The sequence below is a fragment of the Psammomys obesus genome, unplaced genomic scaffold (assembly GCF_907164565.1).
Source record: "Psammomys obesus unplaced genomic scaffold, mPsaObe1.curated_primary_1811, whole genome shotgun sequence".
Lineage (NCBI taxonomy): Eukaryota > Metazoa > Chordata > Mammalia > Rodentia > Muridae > Psammomys > Psammomys obesus.
This window is the reverse complement of record NW_026592510.1, coordinates 7,903,952-7,928,151: the sequence shown is the minus strand read 5'-3', so window position 1 is coordinate 7,928,151 and position 24,200 is coordinate 7,903,952. Positions and strand designations below refer to the sequence as shown.

The 24,200-nt window shown below is 41.0% G+C and overlaps 2 protein-coding genes across 8 annotated transcripts in view; both read right to left on the bottom strand.

Annotated features, from left to right (window-relative positions):
- The window catches only part of Kiaa2026 (KIAA2026 ortholog), a 79,538-nt gene extending 67,258 nt beyond the window's left edge, over nt 1-12,280 (bottom strand). For all 5 annotated transcript variants that reach the window (XM_055614235.1, XM_055614236.1, XM_055614237.1 and 2 more), the window contains exon 1: nt 11,608-12,280. In XM_055614235.1, the coding sequence (XP_055470210.1) occupies nt 11,608-12,188 (581 nt within the window). In that variant the 5' untranslated portion in view covers nt 12,189-12,280. The remainder of the gene's footprint in view (nt 1-11,607) is intronic.
- Nucleotides 12,281-14,605: 2,325 nt separating this feature from the next.
- Ranbp6 (RAN binding protein 6) lies at nt 14,606-19,154 on the bottom strand. 3 transcript variants are annotated; one of them, XM_055614233.1, is made up of 2 exons: nt 18,929-19,154; nt 14,606-17,872 (listed from the first exon to the last, which is right to left on the bottom strand). In XM_055614233.1, exons 1-2 carry the CDS (start codon nt 19,121-19,123, stop codon nt 15,806-15,808), a joined length of 2,262 nt encoding a protein of 753 aa, XP_055470208.1. In that variant the 5' UTR covers nt 19,124-19,154; the 3' UTR covers nt 14,606-15,805. The 3 variants fall into 3 exon arrangements, with proteins under 3 accessions (XP_055470208.1, XP_055470207.1, XP_055470209.1); XM_055614234.1 differs by having other exon boundaries at nt 17,703-17,872; nt 18,988-19,154; XM_055614232.1 differs by having other exon boundaries at nt 14,606-19,154.
- Between the last annotated feature and the right edge of the window lie 5,046 nt (nt 19,155-24,200).

Below are 24,200 nucleotides of genomic sequence, written 5' to 3'. Positions count from 1 at the left end.
AGAATGAATGTATTCGTAGTATATTTTAAGTACAAATCTTCAAAGTCTGTTGCTTTCTGTGTGAAATGAAGTGGACTCTTCCTTTTTAGGACAAACCTGAGAGAATACTCTGATCTGTCTCTTTAGGAATTGCTTACTCAGTAGCTGTTTCCTAGTTCTCTGGATCTTCACTTGCCTCTTTGGTCAAGCACTAGCATCAAAAGTATGCTCCTCCGAGTCGGGTATTGTATTTTGTTTCAGCTTTTTTTCAAGGCTCATAGAGCCTAGCAGGCTTTGAATAGCTTATTTTCTTGACCTTCCAGACACTGGAATTATTAAGCATTATTAAGGCCTGCCTGAAAAAGCAATTTTAAAAACAAAAATATGAGCCAGTAACATTGCTTGGCAGGTAAGTCTGATGAACTGAATTTGATCCCTAGGACATACATGATGAAAAAGAAAGCTGACTTTCTCAAGTTGTTCTCTAACCTATACAAGCATGCTGTTGTGTATGTGTGCACAAATAACACATGATCATACAAATAAATAAATACAATAATAAAAATAAAAATGAAAACTAAAGTATGAACTACCTCCTGGGAAAATACGATTCTGCACATTCTGTGGAAAAGTTTTCTTGATATACAGGCCAGTGATTCAGGCAGGTGTCTTTCCCCATCGCTCTCCATCTTACTATTCTGAAAAGGTTCACTTACGTTTGTATATGTATACAGTGTTTTACTTGCATGTATATATATGTGCACAATATGTGCAAACCTAGTGCCTATGAAGGTCGTAACATGACACTTAGCTTCTGGAATTAGTCATGGATGGTTGTGGAACTGCCCTGTGGGTGGCTGGCATCAAACCTGGGTCCTCTGCAACAGCAACAAGTGCTCTTAACCACCAAGCCATCTCTCCAATACGCTCTCCCTGAACCCAAGCTAATCACCCTCTACACTGGCTGGCCAGCAGACCCTGGGGACCCGCCTGTCTCTGGACCTTCCCACCTCTCCCCACCGCCACCACATCCAGCTACCACGAAAGTAAACTCAGGTTTAGATCCTTATGCTCCCCTGCAGGGTATTTATTGACCTCTTTATCTCTTCAGCCAATTATTTCCTCTTAAAAAATTATTTTTGTTAACATATTAAAATATACAAGGGTGTTTCACTGTGACATTTCCAAACACGAATGTAACACACTTGATCATATTCACCCTCCACCACCTCTTACTCTCCTTTATTCCCACCCTTTCATAAGCCCAATAATCCAATTATTACTTTCATGATACGTCCCCACCATTATACATACAAGAAAAAAAAATCATACGGTGACTTGTGTTTGTGAGACTGGCTTGAATTAGATTTTTTTTTTTAATTGCTAACATGCTAATCTGCAAGTCTTTTGTAAACTAAAGTGGTACTTCCTACAAATTAGTACGCTACCATTTCAAAGAAATTTTATCTTTAACAAATTGAAAGTATCTGAAGAAGAAGGTTATCCTTTGGGAGAAGAAGATCCCACACACACTTCATGCACTAAATCACCAATTCAAACACTTTCTGCATTTTATCTCTTAGCACTGCTTTTCACTTAATACAAAAGACAAACCTCACAATGAACAACATGTATAAGATGAAACAGTTTTATTATCTATATTCACTATTTTTAATCTTTCAGTAGATTTCAATATCGCAATGGACAAATGTGAATTCTAAGACACTAACATTTGAAAAGAAATATAAACAGCATCAGAAGTGTTATTTCTATCTGAAAATACTTTCAGAAGTTTGTACTCAAAAGCTTTACACAGTAAAATGTGAATTCAATCCTTAGTACTAGGTATTCTAAAACCTTAGAACTGCACCTAGAAAACTCGTGGGGTTTATATTTTGGGTAAAATTTTTAAAAATAACAGCCATAATACATGGCCACTGCAGAAAAAGTAACAGGACAAATTAAACAGCCACAGTTCTAATGTAACGTTACAAATACTCTTAAGTATACTATATCAGAGTCCTGATGATTCCTATCAAACTCAACTTTTTACCTATATAATTTATTCAAATATGTTATTATTAACTTTTAATAAAAATCTTTCAATATAAATATTTAGTATGCTTACTATATAAACTTTAGGAATACACACAGAACATTTTTAAATGGGGCTCAGGATGTGGCTCAGTTGGCACAGTGCCTGCCTAGCATGCACAAAGCCCTGGAGTTTGGTCCCCAGTACTACACAGTGAATTCAAGGTCAGCTTAGGGACAGTGAACTCTGTAGAAAGGAAAAGAAAGAGGTGGGGGATTAATCTAGCAACTTTCTGGTTGGCAATAACCACAACCATTATTTGGTTGATTTCCTGTGTTTCATAGTATATACACTCAATATCCTGAGATCTAAGCATGAATAATTCTAGAACATTTACAAGTATGGAAGATGACACAGCAAAAAGTTTGGGTAGATAATATTACCTACCACTGTAGTCTTTCCAAGCTAAAACAAAACAAATAAACCTCAGGTAATTTAATAAGAATGTTAAAGATCTGTAATATTACACATGGCTGTGGACAATAAAAAATTATTATTTGGGTTTTATTTTATTTTTTTATTTATTACAATTTATTCACTTTGTATCCCAGCTGTAGCCCCCTCCCTAGTCTCTTCCCAGTCCTACCTGCTCTCCCTCTTCTCCCCCTATGGTCCTCTCTTATTCCACTGATAGGGGAGGTCCTCCTGCCCTTCTATCTGATCCTAGCCTATCAAGTCTCATCAAGACTGGATGCATTGTCTTCTTCTGTGGTCTGGTAGGGCTGCACTCCCCAAGGGGAGGTGATCAAAGAGCAGCTGGCCACTGGGTCCATGTCAGAGACAGCCCCTGCTCCTCTTACAAGGGCACCCACTTGGAGACTGAGCAGCCATGGGCTACATCTGTGCAGGAGTTCTAGGTTATCTCCATGCATGGTCCTTGGTTGGAGTATCAGTCTCAGAAAAGACCTGCAGGCCCAGATCTTTTGGTTCTATCGGTCTCCTTGTGGAGCTACTGTCCCCTCCAGTTCTATCTCCCCCTTCTTTCATAAGATTCCCTGCACTCTGCCCAAAGTCTGGCTATGAGTCTCAGCATCTGCTTCACTACCCTACCGGGTAGAATCTTTCAGAGGTCCTCTGTGGCAGGCTCCTCTCTTGTTCCCTGTTTTCTCCCTCTTCCGATGTCTATCCCATTTGCCTTTTGAATGAGGATTGAGTATCTTCCCTAGGGTCCTCCTTCTTGCTTAGCTTCTTTAGGTGTAAGATTTTGTCATATTTATCCTATATTTTATGTCTAATATCCACTTTTAAGTGAATATATACCATATATTCTTTGCTTCTGGGTTGCCTCACTTAGGATGATCTTTTCTAGTTTCATCCATTTGCCTCCAAATTTCATGATTTCCTTGTTTTAAATTGCTAGCAGTATTCCAAAAGGGCTGAGAAAGAATACCCTTCGCCAATAGCCACAAATAACCTTGGTGTGACTCTAACCAAGCAAGTGAAAGACCTGTTTGAAAAAAACAAAACAAAACAAAAAAAAAAAAAAAAAAAACTTCAAGTCCCTGAAGAAAGAAACTGAAGAAGATATCAGAAAATGGAAAGATATCCTGTGCTCATGGATCAGTAGGATTAACATAGTGAAAATGGCCATTCTGCTAAAAGCAATCTACAGATTCAATGGCAATTTTCATCAAAATGCCAACACAATTCTTTACAGAACTTGAAAGAACAATTCTCAATTTCATATGGAAAAACAAAAAACCCAAAATAGCTAAAACAATCCTGTACAATAGATCGTCTGGAGGTATCTCCATCTCTGATCTCAAGCTGTACTATAGAAATAAAAAGGCATATTACTGGCATAGAAACAGAATGGTGGATCAATGGAATCGAATCGAAGACCCAGAAATAAATCCACCTACAGAAACTTGATTTTCGACAAAGAAGCCAAAACCATACAATGGAAAAAAGACAGCATCTTCAACAAATGGCGCTGATCTAACTGGATGTCTACATATAGAAAAATGCAAATAGATCCATATTTATCTCCCTGCACAAAGCTAAAGTCCAAGTGGATCAAAGACCTCAACATAAAACCAGACACACTAAACCTGTCAGAAGAAATAGTGGGGAAGAGCCTTGACCTCATTGGCACAGGAGATAACTTCCTGAACAGAACACCAACAGCACAGGCTCCAAGATCAACAATCAATAAATGGGACCTCATGAAACTGAAAAGCTTCTGTAAAGCAAAGGACATCAAAACAAAATGACAGCCTGTAGACTGGGAAAGGATCTACACCAACCCTGTATCTGACAGAGGGCTAATATCCAGAACATATGAAGAATTCAAGAAGTTAAACACCCACAAATCAAATAATTCAATCATTTGTTTTGAGTAATTCTAATTTTAAGAAAATAGCCTAAAAATGATCTGATATACAAAAGCTAAAATAGAAGCATAAAGTGAAATAAACTTCTTGAAGTTGTTTTTCTAAGGTATTTGGCCATAGTACTGGAACTAACAACCATACTGACAGGCATAAAAGTAAAAACACACTACTCTACCGAGGCATTTTTATAGTAAGAAATCTACAACATTCTCAAATATTTTCCAGTAGAACAGAAACTTTAGATAAAGTGCTGAAAATAATAACTTTTATTGGTGCCATAATATACTCTTTCTAGCCTTACTAGCTACCTTCTATCAAGCTGTCCAATTTTTAATATATCATATACACATTTTAACCACAATCTTCCATAATCTTTTTTTTCTGACAAAAACCTATTGAAGACCATCAATGCTCATATAAAGTTCTGCCTTGGTACCCTTGTCCACTACTGTAATTTACTATCTCCAGATCTTTGTGTTTGTCTTCACCAATCAACCTTGAAGGAACAAAATGTTTACCAACATATGTAGAGGATTTTATGCACTATCTAGTATAGAACTGCTTAAATATTAATTCAATGAGATCAAATTTATTTAGCTCAAAACTACAATGTCTTAAATATGAAATAATAAGATATTATTATTATTTTAAACTTCACCCTTGTCCCCACACCACTAGTTACACCACTTCTCTACATACCTGCTAAACACTCTAGAACACAGCTCATCAGTTTCCCTAAAATATGCTCCCATGGAACACTTAGACTACTTGATTTACAAGCCAAGCCAAAATTTCCAATCAACCCCACCAAGTAAGTACTTTTCTCAATTTGAAGTAGAAAAACAGTTAGGTTTTACGTAAACTCTTAGATGAGGAGCTTCCTTCCATACTGTTTAAAGCCTTTTGAACCCGTTTAGAAAAAACAAAGCAAGTGAGATATAAGTACACCAAAACAGGATGCTGTGAAAACAGCATCATGCCACCTAAGTGTTCTGTCAATGGAGCTATTTTGAGAATCACAGAATGTTTTACTTTTCAGCACACCTGTGTATCTGTTTCTTCCTACCTGCTTTTAAATCTATCGGAAATAGGAGTGCTCCCAAGACCTACAAGTGATCACAAAAGAAGTGATCAATAAATGTCTTACTGAGTTCTTCTATTTTCATCCTACATTTAAACATTTCTAGGGTCTTTTCTAAATAAAAGTTTTCTAAAACAAATGGCAATTATAATTAAAATTACATGCAATATCAAACTCTTAATATTCTATAGTTCTGAACAAGAGGCAAGTCCAGATTTTATTACTAAAAGCTAAAAGTCTCCAATGTTTAAATATTAATATAAAAAAGAATTCTATACTTTGGTTTCTCTTGAGCTCCTATAAATCTTTCAACTTTTTCATAAAAAAGAATAACAGAATTTGGTGGGAGAGGTTAGACTACTGAGAACAAAGCCTCTTAACCAATTTGAGTTTTGCTTATTTGAGTATACGAGAAGAAAACCTTGAATTTAACTTAGGAGAGGATTAATATCAGTCTACAGAATTCATTTTGATTCAGTTATTACTTGCACTTACACATCTCTATTTTAAAGGGTCTCATATTTAGGAAAGTCGAGAACTGGTGTTTTAAGAGTTATTTTAGACCATACCTATATAATTTTAATATCAACTTAACTGAGAAAGAATAATTTAATAAGATATTTAAGATTATATTCGCCAAAATATCTAAAATGTTCAAATGCAAAAACCTTAATTCACCTCCATTAGCATCATAGATAATGGATATTTTGTAACATCAACCTTTTAAAACTAGAAAAAGCTGTCATGGGTTACATGCAAATAATCTTTCTTTTCTTTCTTTTTTTAATGCTCTACTGATTTTTATTATACGTACATTGGTGTTTTGTCAGTGTGACAATGTCTGAGCCCATGAAACTGAGTTATAGACAGATGTAAGTTGCCATGTAGGTGCTGGGAATTGAACCCAAGTCCTCTGGAAGAGCAGTCAGTACTCTTAACCACTGTGCCATCTCTCAGCCCCATGAAAATATTTTTAAAACTTTCAAAACTCCATTGACCAACTTTGAAAGAATCTTAATATTTGTCATTTTTCTAAATCCTTCTTTTAAGATTTATTTTTATTTGTGTTCGTGTGTGTGTGTGTGTAAGCTAAAAGAGGCCACTGGATCACCTGGAGCTGGAGCTACAAGTGGCTGAACCGCCTGACATAGGGACTAGGTTGTGAACTCAGGTCCTCTGAAAGCAAGCAGCAAGTGCTCTCAACTGCTAAACCAGCTCTCAGTCCGTTTTCCTAACTCCTTTACACATCTATTCTTCCAATCCTTTCCATTACATAACTTTATCCCTATTTCTACTTTTTTAAGACAGGCTCTCACTACGTAGCTCCAGCTGACACGCATGCGCTTGCGCGCTTGCGCGCGCGCACGCACGCACGCACGCGCACACACACACACACACACACACAGAGCTGGAGTAACATTTTTGTACACTGTGTAAAGGTTTTTTTTTTTAATATTATTTAAATGTTGATTTCTATACCAGCAGAGAGAGCTGTGTACTTCTGGTATTGTTCTTATGGCTCATCACCTGCCTCAGTATTTTGTAAACATATGCCTCCCTCACCTTTTGACTGATTTAATAAAGCACTCCTGGCCAATAGCTGAAGCAAGAAGGGAAGGTGGACTTCCAGGCAGAGATAAAGACTGTGAGAGAAGAACTGAGAGGAAATTTGTCAGCAGGACAGGAGAAGGTAGGATGAACCTAGAGAGGTAATGGGACACATGGCAGACATGGACTAGAATAGTCAGATTAATACAAGCTAGCTGGGAGATAGCCTAAGCTATAATAAAAATTAATTAGTCTCTGTGTTATTATTTAGACACTGGCAGGTCCAAGCAAATCTAGCAATTAACACACACACACATGCACACACCAGGCTGTTCTCTAACTCTTGAATGCTGGGACTGATGGTGTGCCCTACCTCACCAACTTACTCCCTATTACTAATGCGGATCTTTCTCAGTTACCACAAATGAGAAATTATATTACTTCTAAAACTTAACCTCCTTGAGATTAGACATATTGTCTAATAGAGAAGAGTATGAGAATGGAAAGAATACTGGTTAGTTATTAACTTGACACAAGATAGTATCATTTTCAAAAGAAGAATCTGAATTTAGAAAATTCTTTCCCTAAACTGGCCTCTTTCCTAATTGACAACTGATGTGGGAGGGTCCACCACACTGGGCAGATGGTCCTGGGTGATTAAAAAGGCAGGCTGTGCAAGCCATGGGGAGCAAGCCAGTTAGCAGCACTACTCTGACTTCAGTTCCTGCCTCGAGATTCCTGCCCTGTTTTGAGGTCCTTCACCCTGACTTCCCTCAGTGAAGAGTATACTATGGAACTGTAAGATGAAATAAAACCATTCTTCCCCAACCTGATTTTGGTCATGTTTTATAATAGCAATAGAAACCCTAACAAGTCAAGTGGTATAAAGTATAGTTTTAAAATTAATTACTTAAAAAGGTTATGTCAAGAGTTTCAAAACATGGCATCACTTTAGGAAACAAACAAACAAACAAACAAACAAAAACCCACATCTGTAGCTCCATTTAAAATGCATGCAAACAATTAACCAGGTCTTAGAAACTGAAAGAACAAGACCTGAGCTTTAATCCTGGTTCTGAAAAAAAAATTTAATAACATATGCAAATTTTGTTTATAGATTTCTATGTTTACTGCTACTATAAATACACAAAGACACAAGTCAAAACAATGGGATATACTCAGGTTCTAATATTTTCTTCCTTTCCTCAGTGGATCATACTACATACTTTTCTGTGATAACAGACCCCTACTAAAGAATGCAGAATAATTTGCACTTTCTAGAAACTGTTTCATACTTTGCATTCACTGTAGTTTAGCATTCTGGAATGTCCCTAATCTAACTACCCCTCTGGAAAAAAAAAATCCAAAAACATTATTCAACTCCTTTAAGAATCAGAACAAGTATAAACTCTCTAGCTGCTTAAACTACTTTTTCCCCCTTTCCTTTTCTTCTCTCACCTGCCATCCCTGCTCTCGCCTGTCCCTTAGCTTTAAGCCAATGTCCTCTAATATGTTTTCTAGATATCCATTACAAAATCATATTATTTTAAATGTTTCTGTACCACTTGGGGCAAGGAACTAATGTCTTCATTTCTTTCTTTTTTTCTCTTTTTATTTTTTCCCACTGGGTTTTTCTGAGACAGGATATCTTGCGTTAGCCCTGGTTGGCTTGGAACTGACAGAGATCTATGTGTGTCTGCCTCTCTGAGTGTTGGTATTAAAGGCGTAAGCCACCACACCTGGCTTTGATGTTTTCATTTCAAGGACAACTCCACTAAATATAGAAATATTTTTGCCATCAACTAATCTAAATTAACATTTTCACTGTATGAATGAACTGAGATTTGTTACAGCATGCTCACAGTACAAGTACCACTAGGCTGTTCTCTAATAACATGACATCTTCTTTACCTAATACCCCGTCAACTGCTCAATGAAAAGCCTAATAGTATATGGAGCAGCTAAAAAAAAAAAAAAAATTGTTTTACATTTATTTATGGAGAGGGTTATGCAGCCCACAAGTAGAGGTCAGAGGACAAATTTCAGGAGTTAGTTTTCTCTCTCTCTACCACATTAAGTCCCCGGGATCAAACTCAAGTTCCCAGGCTTGAAAGCAAATGCCTTTACTCACTGAATATTCTCGACAGATCCAAATATGCGGCAATTTTGAAGTAATCTTTGCTATTTGAAAATAATACTTAACTTAGTGTCTAAGAAATATACATCAGGAGACAAAACTTAAAGAATATGTAGTACTGGCTTAATTACTAATATACCACATACCACTTTATGATATTCATGAAGTAATCTATTTTCTGAAAATCATAATCACACAAAAAGTCTGTAGAATACTGTTCTACAATATGTATATATCCAACTTGTATGCCAAGCAGCTGTATGTTTCACCAAGGTCTGCCCACTCAAAACACTCAGTTATGACTCAGATTTTAAGCTAATATAAAAAAGAACTTTTTCAGTATTCGCAAATACAATCTAACACTTACAAAATGTTTGCATACATCAAATACTAGTACAAAAACATGAGGGACTATTTGAGACCATCATATTACCTTTGCTACTAAAATGCAAGAATTATTTCTTTTGGCCTTATATTAATAAAATATATATATTTAAATTTACAACATTGTAAGTTTAAATTCTAAGTGTAGACACTACTAGCTCACATGAGAATATTTCTGGGCATAAGCCACTGGGAATAATTATATTAGTAAAAGTTTTATGCAAAAGAGAAAAGAATAACCTGTTCTTTTGTGGGACAAAGATTTGGTATGTACACAGTAATTTTGAAAATATCTAGTTTAGCTATATCAATATGCTACTTTCAAAAACTTCCATTAGCTATTCTGTCTCATTCTACATGCCTGTTTCTCCATCTATAAAAGTAGATGGATTACAAGAACTCTACAGTTCCTTCTAGGTTTAAAATCCTGCAACATCAGTTTGGAATATACTTAGTGATTTACAAAATAATGGCATGTGGGAATGGAGAGATGGCACTTACTGGAGAATGGGAGACAGCACTTACTGCTGTCTCCCAGGGAAGCAGAGCTGGATTCCTAGCACTCACTTCAGGTGGCCCCCAACCACCTGTAACATCAGTTGGAGGGGATGTGACAAACTCTGGCCTCCCCGGGCAAATGCACTCACAAGCATATTTTCCTCCCACAAACACACCTTAAGTTAAAAATAAATTTTTTAAAAAGCTTTTTAAATTGATGACATGTTAATGGACTCCTTTTTAGTATGTACCATATTCACAACAATGCACTGTGAAGATGAGTAACAAATGCAGTAAAAAAAAACAAATAAAAATATTAAAATAACTTACAAAGCTAATTTGTAAACATTTAACCTATTACCAAATACTTCTACTTCACTGAAGAATGCAAAAACTTCAGTTTGTTTAAAGCAAACTTCAGTTTGCTTTCTAATGAGTTAGGCACTCACTATATTACTCTTGAGTGACACTGTCAATAATAGATTTGAAAATGGTTATGAGCAGCCAAAGACCAATGAAGAACAGACTTTACATATTTTATACAATACCCAGGTTCAGATTTGACTGTGCTTAATAAATACATGGAGTTACATAACCAACAGTATTGATTTTGTTTTTTAAAAAAACTCACTTTGTCCTTACAGCAACTTTTTAAAGAAGATATTTTATAGATCCCATTTTATAGACAAGAAAACAAGCCAAAAAAGTCAATCAGCCAAGTTCACCAAGCTAATAAATAGTCAAACTCCTACTCCAGGGTCTGGAGAGATGACTCAACAGTAAACAGCCCTTGATGCCCAATCAAAAAGATGCCATTGAAACGGAAGAAGCCCCAGCGCCAAGGGAGATGAAGACTGGAGGTTGGCTGGGGCTCACTGGCTTCCAGTCTAAGGAAAGACAAGCCTCACGTTCAAGGAGGGGCCATGCCTCAAAGGAAAAGGTGAAGAGTGAAAGCAGGAAACACAGACTTTCTTCTTGCTTCCACTTCATAATCATGCTCACAGACACACCCCTCCGCGAGCAAGTCTGAACATATGAAAGATGTTCTGCTGATGTATTCATTTCTTGTCAGTGCAAAAATCCAACTTCCTCAGATGAAACAGTAAAATTTACTAACACTAAATTTCAAATGGCTGGAACTGACAGTATAAGATAAAATTTTTGACGGCCATCTTTTTACGCGAGCCAAAATTATTTTTCTAAAGGTATTTCGCCCCACGTGCTGTTTTAAACACCATGCCTACACGTGGCGGGTATAACTTCCATCCTACAAAAAACCCCTCTCCCCCTGCCTACTCGTGTAGCTCTTCTCGGAGTCTGGGGCTCCTAGGACTGAGCTTCCTCAGCAGCGGGGGTGCGCTCACCCTGCAAGCCGTGCCCACCCCACCCCCGGCGCGTCCACGCCCAGCGCTGCTCCTCCTCCCGCCGTCCAGGCATCAACTCGGCACCTATCAGCGCCGCCCCCCGGGCCCTGGCCCAGCCCCTCCTCGGCCACGTGTGCGGGTCTGTTTGTGTCGGTCTGTCAGTCCCGCGGGGGACCCAGCTCGCTTACCGAGAGAGAAGCGCCAACTTCTGCTCCAGCAGCATCTCCAGTTTCTGGCCCTGTTTGGAGATCCAGTGGTCGACGCCGTGCAGGCGGTAGCACGTCTCCAGCATCAACCTGAAGTCAGCCACGAACTCGGTGATGCCCCGGTACTGGCCGCTGGAGAACTTCTCCTCCATCTTCAGCAGGCACATGCCCTGGCCAGGCTGCGGCGGGAGGACGCGGCCGGCCCGGCCCCCGCCGCCGCGCCGCCCTTCGGCCCCCTCGTCTTCCCCGGCGGCAACGCCCCCCAAGGGCTGCAGGAAAGGGGCGGTGAGGCCGCGGTGCTTCTCCTGCAGGAACTCGCCCAGGATGCGGTGGCCCTGCTGCAGCTCGTAGCTCAGCTCCTGCCGCTCACAGCCACCGCCCGCGACCGCCGCCGCCGCCGCCTCCTCGTCGTCCAGCGAGGAGGCGCTCCTCCTGCGCACCAGCCCCGAGGCCCGGGCCGCCGCCGCCGCCTCCTCGTCCTCGTCCCCTTCTCCGGGCGCCGGGAGCGGCCGCTCCTCCTCCGCGGCCCGCTCCATCTCCCCCGGCGTCTCCGGCCCGCTCATGCCCCCCGGCAGGCCCAGGCTGGGTCGAGCGGAGGAGCCGCTCCGGGCGCCGGGGTGGGGAACGCGAGAGCGCGGCCCGCTTCGTCAGGGATCCGAGGCGCCGCGCGGGCCCTGCCGCATCGGGCCTCGCCGTCTCCGGTCGCCGGCCGGGACCCGCGCGCGCGGGGGTCTCAGGCTCGCGCCCGCGGGGCGGGGTTACATGGCGCGCGGGGGAGGGGGGAGAGGAGAGCCTAGGTGCCCTCCTCTCCCCTCCCCCCCGGCGGCGCGCAGCCCGCGCCGGCTTCGCCCTCCGCACCCCGCCCGCCCGCCCGCCCGCTCACCGGCCCGGCCGGCGGGGCCTCGGCGCCCCACCCCCTCCCGGGCCGCGGGGCGCTGGGAGGGGGCGAGGAGGAAGAGGGCTCTCCTCCCTCCCTCCCGGGTGGGCCGCAGCCCCGGGGCCGCCGCGGCTCCGGCTCCTCCTCTCCCTCACACCCCCTCCCGCCCCTGTCTACCTGCGGGGGACCTGGGCAGGAGGAGGCGGCGCTCGGACCGGGCCCGGCGACAACTGTCAGTTAGGAGCCCCGCTGGGCGGGGGAGGGGGCCGAGGGGAGGGGCGGAGAGGGAAGGGGGAGGGCACTCAGCCCCCCCGGCCGGGGAGAGCGGTGTAGAGAAGGAAAGAAAGAAGCGCCGTCGCCATTCCGGCGCGCATGCGTAGTAGCGCCAGGTGGCCCCGCCCCCCTTCGTCCCGCCCAGCTACGCCAAAGCCAGGACTTGGCTCCTCCACAGGCCCGGAGGCCGAGTGTGTGGCGCGGACTAATGATGTCATCAGTGTGCAGGCTTCTGTAAGGGGCGGGGTGGAGGGAGCAACAGCGCCTGCGCTGGTGCACACTGGGGAAGGCGAGACCCTTACTAGTCCTAAGTGTTACCGTTTTCTCAAGGCAGTTACTAGGTAACCTCTGTTAAGGACAAATGAATGACGAGGATGCACAAAATTAAATCCTCTCCGTTGTAGAATATTATCTTTGCGCCCCTCTTGTGACCGCCTTTTTTCTGAAGCATAAAACCAGCATTCAGAAAAGTTTAGAAAGGAAGTTTAAGGGCTCCGCCAAAGAAGAGTGGCGGTTTGCAGAACTCTAGTTCTTGAAAGCGAATCCTGTTTCCTATTAAAATTTAAAAACCGAAAAGTTCGGGGATTCTTGAGTTCGGCTAAGAACTAAGAGAATTTTACTCTCACTAAAACGTCTCCACATATTTCTATTCTACGCTGTACAGCTTGTCATTGGTGTGGCTAAAATGTGGACTCAACGCATTAGTTTACATGTTGCTTAAAATGGGGGAGAATTAATGAGCCCCAAATAGAGGTTACCGTTGTCTAATGCACATAATATTCAGACTGAGCACCTTGAAACTTGGAATAAAACATAAAACCAAAGCTATAGAAATTAATTTGAACAAGAGATTTATAACTAAATGCTTGAGATAATCTCAAGCATCGTTTACTTCCGTATAAACAAAGACTTCTAAACTGATTCAATTTAATATCTTAAACTCTCTTTGTGGGGGCCTCAGTTAAATAGCAGTTGAAGGTAAAATAGTGAAGCAGGCGCACGCTTACACACATGCATGTATTGATCTAGCATTCATGGTTTTCTATCAGACACACCTCAGCCTCTGCTTCATCAACTGGCAAATATGCCTGGCTGGGCTTTCCTTTGTTTCGTTTAATAAAGCCCAAGAATCTAAAGCCAACCGAACTCAAGCAAATACCCCCACCCCTTTAGTCATCAGACCTATTTCAGAATTCTCACACAATAGTGTCTGGTTATTGAACCTCGTGCTGATAAGCACTTTATATTCATTATCTCCCTGGATTCTCACAACAATAACATAGATATCTATTAGCCTTATCTTACAGATGAGGAAACTAACACTTAGGAAAATAGTTTACCAAATTTCAAATTTAAAAACTCTTATTTCAAAACTCCAGCGCCAAATTACAAACCATTTGCCAGACCTTCACAAGACTGTAGAAATAGACAAAAGCAGATTGATAAAAGATTTAAGACACATAAAAGCAAAGAGCTATAATAAATAAAAAGAACCTTAAACTCCATTCATTAAGAGGTCAAGATGATAGTATCTTAGTTATGAAAAAAATCAGGTCCTTAAACTTCAAAAAATACTTTATTATATAAGAAATAGTTATTTTGTAGGTAAATTATATATAAGAGAAAAAGCTGCCATTTAAATCTTCAAGGTAGCTATTTCTCTATTAGTTTTAAATATACTTGTAACCATACTATATATCAAATTCTGAACTATCTAAAACCCTAGCTTTATATCCCTGTCTGCAGTAGCCTGGATACATACCTAGTAGGGAGGAAATTCGATGTAAAACATTCTAAACTATAAAAAAAGAACACAGTAGAGGTACAATCAACAGTAGTAACACTGACAGTTTATTGAGCACTTACTGGATTCGACATATTTGCTCTGTTACATACACAGTACTCACAATAGACTCAGGAAACCACAACAGACATTCTTGTTGTAAGTTTTGAATGAAGTTTTGTTAGGTAGAAACTTTTTCTACCCTACAAACACCTTTAACATTAAAGACATTCCAATTGATGTAATTAAATTCATAGAGCTGTTTTGTAATACACAGACACTGATAAATGACTAAAAAGAGTCTTAAAGCTCTTTTCTTTTTAATGTTTAAGGATAAAAATTTGTTTTACTGATTCTGTAGAATCTGTTAGAACTGCTTCAAAATAGAAACCTATTTAACCCCCCATTCTGAATGACAGTTCCCCTAAAGGTTGGGTGTGGGGGTAAGAGGGACTATGACATACAAACACAGAGCAATACTCTGCTAAAACATGTAACAATAACTGCCTCCCGCAAACAATGACTACTGAGTATTCATTAAGCTGTTATAGTCTGTCAAATGTTTTCAGTGTTCGATTTCTCAGTCCTTCCTCACACCCATGAATGTTTCTAGATACATTTCTTAAGAGAGCAATTTGGTTAAGGAGATTTAAAAGTTCTTATAACTGTCAGCTGGACACCTTGGGAACTGGAATTAAGGCATGCTCCAACCACTTTTCAGGAGTACTATATGAAAAGGTTCATTTATATTGGGGGGGGGGCTCCTATACCCACTGCAGTACCTTGAGACTTAGTTCTAGCATCTCCTTCCATTACCATCACAAACAGTAGTATTACCAAGGAAGAACAAGTCCGCCACTCTATTCTTCACCCTCAATTCCAGAGATGTTTATCCTCGAAATACCCCTTTCTTCATGAGCTCTTTGCATCTGTGATAGTCACAGACATCTTGGCACCAAGTATACCATCTGCCCAACATCAATAGTAGTGATTCATACATTTCACACTAAATGGGGGAAGGTGACAAATAACTCTAAGACAACTGGAAGCACAAGTTACAAGCACAGTTTAGGAGATGACACATGCCAAATAAACAGAAGACCTTAACACTGACCCTGGAGAAGCACAGGGAAGAAGTATGAACTACCTAGCAGAGAAGTGCTATCTCTCATCTGTAATGGGTTCACTCACAACACTTTGAAGTTACTTTTAGGACAGATGAATTATTCAAGTGGTATTAAAGTGCTTCAAGCAAAACTGAGTAATTCCTGTAAAGCTTCCTGCTGTTCGTCATCAAGTTGGGATGTGCATTCCAACCATAATTCTTCCGAAGCCTGGATCTGACGAACAACATTAGCTAGGCGTTTGGCACAGGGGTCTTCGTGACTAATAGTCTCATTAATTTTTCCTTCTGCAATTATACTGATGATTTTGGGAAGATTGGAATTATTTGGACCAATCACAACTGGATGGTTACTTTCAATTAGGTCACAGAGAAAGTTCAAAGTCTGAATGGCTTCTTCTTTGTCTTCATGCAGCGGAAGCCATGACAGCCAGTGTGGGAGAACCTCATCTACGTTTACACAGTTGGGCTTAAACTTCATAATCTTCCCTATTGCTGAGATACAGTTCTCTGTAGCGATGACATTCTTTTTGGTTTTGGAGTTTGCACACTTTATAACTTTTACCAAGAGTGGAACAGCTTCTGAACATAAAGAACGATAGTCATCTCCCCCAAACTGTGCCATAACCCCCAGTCCATAAGCAGCAGCTTGCCTGACTTCGGGGTTGTTATCTCGCATATTAAGGAGCATTGGCCACCGAAAATACTCAACATATTTGAATGAGGTTGGACTGCAGTGCTCTATGATATCATCAAATATGCACAATCCCCACTGTCTGTCTGGCCATGGCCTACTTGAGCAAATCAGATTTACAATTAATGGAAGTAACTGCTCAAACCAAGGCAAAATTTTTTCCTTGTAAGTACTAAACAATGAGTGCAAAATATCTGATACTTTGGTCAGAATATAAACATCACATTCATCTTCGTCTTGAAGAGACATTTCAACCTGTTGGTCATAATTTTCTTCTTGCCTTTTTACTTGCCGTAACTCTTGGTTTTTAAAATGCCCTTCAAGTTTTGCCTTCAAAATTCCTCCCAGTTCTTCCAAGTGTTCATCATTAAGACAACCATCTCCCATTACCTCTATAGACTTTGCAAAAGAATTCATTATTTCTGAGAGTACATCCGTATCAGGTTCAGTTCCAATAGCTTTGATTAAGGGATCACATATAAACTGCCACATCTGTGAAAGATACTCCGAGCCATGAATTCTTGCGCATTCCAAAAGAAAGGGCATGGCTTCTGCAGCTGCCACTCGAACATTGTCATGAAAATAAAATTTCAACAGAGGAACCATCAGCTTCACAACTTCCTCCGTATATTCCACAAATCCTTCTCTCAACTCCTTAGCATAGTACACCAACATCTGGCAAGCTGTTGCTTTGGCTTCAAGTCCTGAAGTTTTAATTCCGAAGCTTTGCTGGTCTCCAAGATTGACAAACTGCCAGCCATCATCATCACTCATGTTCTCCACGTCTTGTGTGTCTAAGAGAGCGACATCGGGTTTAGCTGAAGCGGTCTTAATAAGAGGCTCAATCACCAGTGGAAGATACTGCTGAAAGTCTTTTCCAAGAATTTTACACATCCTAGCCCATGCTGAAACCATGTAAGAAGTCTGAGGGTCATCGTCCTCCATACTGTTTAAGTCTGACTGTGTCTTCAACAGTAACTGCATCACACTGGATGCGTCTTGCATAAATTTTTCCTTCCCAACAGCAAGACCAACATGGCTAATGCACTCAATAGTTTTTCCTCGAAGAAGCTTGAGGTCCTTTTGAACAGCGAGCTCAACAACATGTTTGAGTGAGGACATAAATATATCATAATATGGAACAAAGCTTTCTTCTATGGCATCTGCAACTGAGGCAATGGTTGTCACAAGTTGTTCTAAGGCCAACTTAGTTCCATTCCGAATCAGTTCTTGAAGTTTAATTACCAAGATGGAATGTAGACTTTTCACCATATTTTCCAAATACAGAATTAGCAATGGTTTTGGGCAGTCTTCAATAAAAATAACAAGAGCCGAAGCTGCATGAGATTGTACCCGCTGATTACCTTGATTCTCCATGGTTCGCAACAAAGCTGTAATCACTATTTCATGGAATTTCTTTTGGAAACCAGGCGCAAAATCTGTAGCCATCTGTCCAAGTGTAGTACAGGCAGCAGCCCTGACCCTTGGATGAGGATCCTGAAGAAAAAGCAAAACTGAGTTAACTGTTTCATCTAGAATTGGTTCCATTTGCTGATGGCAACCTTCTCCAATGGCTGATAAGGCCATTAATCCAGCGTGTCGACATTTCCAGTCATGGCTCTGAAGCATCTGCATGATATGCTCCTTGGTCATTGGCAGAACAACTTTTCCACCAAGTCCACAAGCCAGTCTGTCAAGTGCACTCTCAGCAGCAACCGCATTACTGTCAAAATCATCTTCTTCCATTTCATCAGCATTCACCCAGTCCTCATCATCTTGCAGATCAACCATCATTGCTAATATGTGAGGTACAGCCTGCGCAATAATATTCGTATGTTTTTTCAACATCGGAGTTGCAGTTTCAGATAAGGTCACGATTACTTCCAGAGCCAGCTGGCGTTGCAGATTACTAAGCCTAGAGTCTCCACATAACTTCAGGCTCAACTGCAGAGTATCTTCTAAATAGGGACCCAAGTACTTAGGTACAGTATCTGCAATCTCAACAAGAGATTCTAGCACCGAATCATCATCCTGGTAGCAGGAATCATTCACGGCCTGCAAGATTCCGGGAAGCAAATCTGCAAAGTCTTTGAAAAGAGCAATATTGTTTTCATTAGCAAGAACAAATGCAGCTGCAGCTCTAGCAGATAAGGTCCTAATTGCTGGATGCTCTTGATCTTGAATACACTGGTCCAACAACCTCTTGATGATATCCAAATCGTGGCGATCTTGGTTCCCAAAAATCCCAGGAAAATGCCAGAAAACATGAAGTGCAACTTCCCACAGAACCACATTTTTAGAGTGAATCGAATCGATGAGGAATTTCAGACCTTCTGGCCAATGGTTAGTGCCATCCTCATCTATCAAATTTCTGGCCAGCACTGCAAAAATATCGCAAAGCTTTTTCCTCATGCTAGCGTGTGTTTCTAATTTAACAGCCAGTATCAGTTCAATCTTGACATCCCTCTGCACATCAGAAGGCAGATTTGGATAGACCTCCTCAAACCCAGAGGACAAAAGCCGTCGTAGCAGTGCGGCAGCCATTTGTCTCACCTCATAACCTGCTCTTCTGTTTCGGACGGCGTCTAAGAGGAAGGTAGTCTTACACAGACCTGAGATATTCTCATAGACCTCCTCCGCTTGCCTCCGCACCATACAGCTGGGATTGATCAGGTTCTTCAGGAGCTGGTAAAACTCCTGCTTCTCCGACACGGTCGCCGGCATCCCCGCAGTCCCGGCCGCCGCCATCGTGCGCTGTCAAAGCTACCGCGACCGGGAGGGAGGCTGGCAGCCTGCGGCTGGAGGCCGTGACGTCAGCGGGGCGACTCTGGGGATGGGCGGGGCGCTGCGCCCTCCGCTGTCGCGGGGTTAACGCTGGAGGCGGGGAGCCGGGTCTTACCGAGCGGAGGGAGCCGGGTGCCTGTTAGGGGACCGTCCTTGTGTTTTCCGATCCATGTGCGCCTGCTGAGGCGTGAAGGAGATGGAAATGCGCCCCGAAGGTCTACGTACTGTACGGTGCCGTTATTTTTATAAAAGATCTCGGATAAGCGCGTCTATACGGACTTTAATCAGCGGTTGCTAGGGAGTGGGGAACGGGGCGGGGCGGGTCGAATGAAGTATGTAACTGCTGTCCGGTTTGAGAGCTGGTGAAAATGTTCTGTAAGTGGTGGTGATGATGGTTATGCCAAGAACCACTGCCAATGCCAAGCCGTTATGCTAAGAACTACCGAGTTATACAATTTAGATTGGTGAATTGGGTATAATGAGTGAAACCGTAATAAAGCAAAATAAGCTCAATCGAAGGATAACGATTTCCTCCCTACAATCAGATCCAAAGAGAAGTAGAACGGTGATGGTCAAACCCAGGCGTACATCAGAATCCTTTGTCCTGTTGATCAGGCGCGTGTGGTGGAAGATGCTTTGGAGCAATAAAACCTCTTGAATCCTGCTCTTGAATATAAATTAATGTTGTATCTTTGTCACTCAAGGTTTTCGTTACACGTGTATCCGAACTGTAATATGACACAGTTCGGTTATTAAAATCCTAATTACCCGTTAATAGGAAGCAGCAAAGGTTATCTTAACAAATTCCCCAAGGCTATGTATCATTTAAAATCATAATTATAAGATGCAACAGTCTGTAACCAGATCATCCTCCCTGGCAGCAGTTGTCACACCCATTTTAAACCTTATATAATTGTGTGCGGCTGATAAGGGCAGATATAGTACTACTTTTATGTGAGAAAGGGAGAGCCAGGGAGATTGAGGGACTTGCCTAAAATAACAGACGAGTCTTAAATTGTACTTATTTTTTTTTATTTACCTTTATTTTATGTGATTGGTGTTTTGCCTGCACATATGTCTATGTGAGAGTGTCAGATCTTGGAGTTAAGGACAGCTGTGAGCTGCCATGTGGGTGCTGGTATTTGAATCTGGGTCCTCTGGTTTCAGTCAGTGCGCTTAACCACCGAGCCATCTCTCCAGTCCCTAATTCCACCTATTCTTAAAGTGACACCTTTTCACCACAGAACCCCCCGCCCCCATAACTACTCTTGCTTTTGCAACATCATCAGAGACCTTTATTTAGTGTGTTCTGTCTTAAACTTTGCCAAGGAGTCTGAATTTCAGTTTGTGAAATTCTGCCACATGTACACACAGAATGGAGAGATGATAGCTTTGCATTAACAACATGACAGATCAAGTAGGTGGTTTCATAAATTAACTTGTCCTATGGAGCTGTTCCCTGAACAGTGTTTTCCATTCTGTGGACCATTTCAAGGTCACTTAGGAGGTTTATTTTAAAAATCCAGATGCTAGGACCAGCTTCCAAACTACTACACCAGAACCATAACCCAAGCATGTATAATTTGAATAAGCATAATGGACTTTCATATAAATACCTACAGTTTCATCAAATTGATCAAATCAATTTCTGTTCTGATTCTAAGATCTTACCCACAGTCTTCATCTTGTATCACACTTACTGGTTTTCTTACTGCTCCTAGAAAAAGTTTGGCTGCATCTGAAACTTTAAGGAAGTGTTAATGAATGGGGGAGAAATGCTTTCTTTACAGCTGCTAAGGGCTTCTTAAAGCTACAGCAAGATAGAAGGACAGATCACCCTCCCCTGCAGTGTTTGGAATGTGAATGACTGACAATGCCTTCGCTGGTACAAATGTGGAACATCAGGGAGCACAGTTATGTTATATTGAGAGAATATATAAATTAACACAACTTGAAAGAATGGTTAAAATGCTGTTAAGATGTTTCAGTCTTATATTTATTCCCTTAGAAAATATTCACTGGAGCTATAGTGAACATAGTGCTGGATACCAAAAACTAAATATAAGAGGAGCTAGAGAAATGGGTCAGTTGATAAAGTTCCTGCTATGTAAACAGGATGAGTACTGGAGTTTGGATTCCAGTATCATGGACAAGCTGGGCACCCCACTGCACATATCTAACCCCAGTACTGGGTGGGAGCAGGAAGAGGCAGGCTCAATGGACAGCCTAGCAAAATTGATGAGCTCAAAGGTCAGTCAGGGGCCCTTTCTCAATAAGGTGAGGTAATTTAGGAAGACACCAGAAGTTGACCTCTGACCTCCACTTTCACAAACATGCACACATTCACATGAACACAAACATACACCACACACACAAAGATCAACTAGTTGAAGATGCTTATGGGACATAATAAATGTCACACACTCAGGGAATTACTGTGATAATAATTCTGTCCATGGCATTATGGAGGCAGCTAATAATACACTGGGGTGTAGAGACACTCAGTTGGGAGTCCACACAAAAGAACATTCCTTCACCAATTATCTGGTCCATCTGAATTGAAATTTGTGCAGAAAAGGCAGGGGGAGACTTGATTATTCCTTTTAATCAATTTTTAGAGCTTGCGATACATATTTCACACAGAGGCAATGTTTGACTGGATTTTAAAATGAATCCTAATTAACTATTTGGAGAGAGATGGAGAGAGAGACAGAGAGAGAAGGAGAGAGAGACAGAGAAAGAGAACTGTTCTCAGACCACACTTGGCTGAAATGCAGAAGCCTAGGGTCAAAGGCTCTCTGTCAGAGTTTCGTTGTCGACAGAGCCTGAACACTAGGTGTGGAGCCTGAGGGGCCTGGGCAATAAGGAGGACGGCAGAAAGATAAGTAGAGACCAGATGATGAAGGTATCATATTCCATGCTGAGAAATGTAGGGTTTTCCCCCTCTAAAGGTAACAAGATTTACTGAAGTGCTATGAATCAAATTTTAGATTTCTTTGGCAAGAACATGAAAATGGATGCATAAAGAATAGAGATATTTAGTAAGTCAATTACCTAGTTCAGTTGACCAGAAAGTCTAAATTTTCAGTAGCTGAATTTGACAGCAGGAAAGAGGACAAGGACCATCGCACACAGTAAACAAGGAGGAAACCAAGACATCTTCCCAAGAATTGACCTGTCCGTCTGGCCTGAGGCGCTGTTATTTGCCAGCTTCTTCACTTCTGAAAGACTAAATAAGCGTAAATAAGGCAGCACCTATGTAAGTCAGAACACTGCTAATTGTTTGGGAGAAAAAAAGCTTTTCTCAAGAAGGTGAATCTTGGGGTCCATAACTTGTTCTTTCTCTGCTCCCACACGGTAAGATGACAGTTGTAATTTCAACAGTAGGAGCAAAACCTAAACCATTTTAGGGCAAACATTTATGACTTCTCGCTTTAGAAAAACACAAGATAATTTCAAATCTTAGCTTTCTGTTTTAGAATAAATCATTCTTTTGTTATCCCCCCATCTTCCCCCATGAGAAGTAGAGGAAATACTACTACATAATACCAAAAAATAAAAGATAAAAAAAGGGCTTGCCAATTTGATTAGAATTAAACAATTTTAAATTATTTTGTTAACACTAGCTTTGTTGTATTGGCAGAGAGGGCATCTCTTGATTATTTCCCCAGAGTAGCTCAACACTACACAGTTAAAGGGTTTTTTAGCTTCTTACCAAGTGGGGGGAGGATTCAAGATAAGTTGCTAATTTCACTGAAGAACTGAGTGTTTTAGAGCCAAGTGATAGGGAAAGAATTAAGTTGATTGTGCATGATATTTTTTTCAAGAACAATCCAGAACAACTAAAAAAAAAAAAAATACAGAAAACAGACAAACAAAACTGCCATGAACACTTTAAGTAGCCTAAAATGAAACAACCTGCATATAAAATACAATAATGCCTACAGTAGACTAAAAGAAGACCAAAAAATAGGAACACGTGACAAATTTCTAATATCAAAAGTTTCTAACCCATTTCTAACTTGGCAACTCTGCAAACTGACTTAGAGGAATAAGCAAGTTTTCCCCTGTCTTTTGCTGCACAGACTGTAAATTATATTGAACTATAGTTGGTGAGGAACTGTTCCTCTGTACAAAGTCCACCTAATAAATGCAGAGAGAGCACCTCAGTCAGAAAGCTGCTCTTCTACAAGACTGAACGAAACAATGAATGTACATCATGGTAACCGACAGGTGTTAAGCCATTAGATAATACACACCTTGGGAGTTTGAAAATAGTGAGTTTAGGCTGAAGCCATTGGAAATCACTGATGGAACTTTCTGTTATTAAATCGGAAGTGTCATTTGACAACTGTCACTTGGCTTTCCATCTATTCTTGAATAATTTGTTCTCTGATGCTAAGGTTAGATTTTGGAAACTAGTTTTTCTATTCATAGCTAGAGACTGGACAGTTAAAAAAGAGGCGGGATCCAAAGCAGATTGATCCCTTCTTGCTCTTTCTGGTTTTCTCTGGGTTGCGTCAGCAATGATTCTTCTTTCTGAAGACAGGAACCTCTTGTAACTCTTAAAAACAACCAACCAACCAAACACACACACGTACACACACACACACACACACACACACAGCTCTCGCCTCTGAGAGAAAAAGCCCAGTATGAGTGGCCGGAGCCTGGGGATAGATTTAGGTTACTCCAGATTTTGTATTCCAATATTGTAATAGTTTCACTGGATTTTTATAGTATGAGAACAAAGAAAGCCAAAAATAAAAGCATTTTTCAACTATATCAGTGAAACCACCAAGTGTGTGGGTTATCACAAAGTGCAGAAAACTCTGCTTTAGGCTATCCATCTTTACACTGGCTGTGATGCCAGTCACATGTCCAGGATGAAATGCAAGGGTACAGGGACTCTTATTACAAGGCACAAAAGTATATGTTCCCATTATTTCACTTATTCAACTTATCATGCCCTGTAACGGTTATCGTTAAATCTTGCAGTCTAACACTGTCTGGCCACAATCTCCGTGGGCTTAGCAGTGCA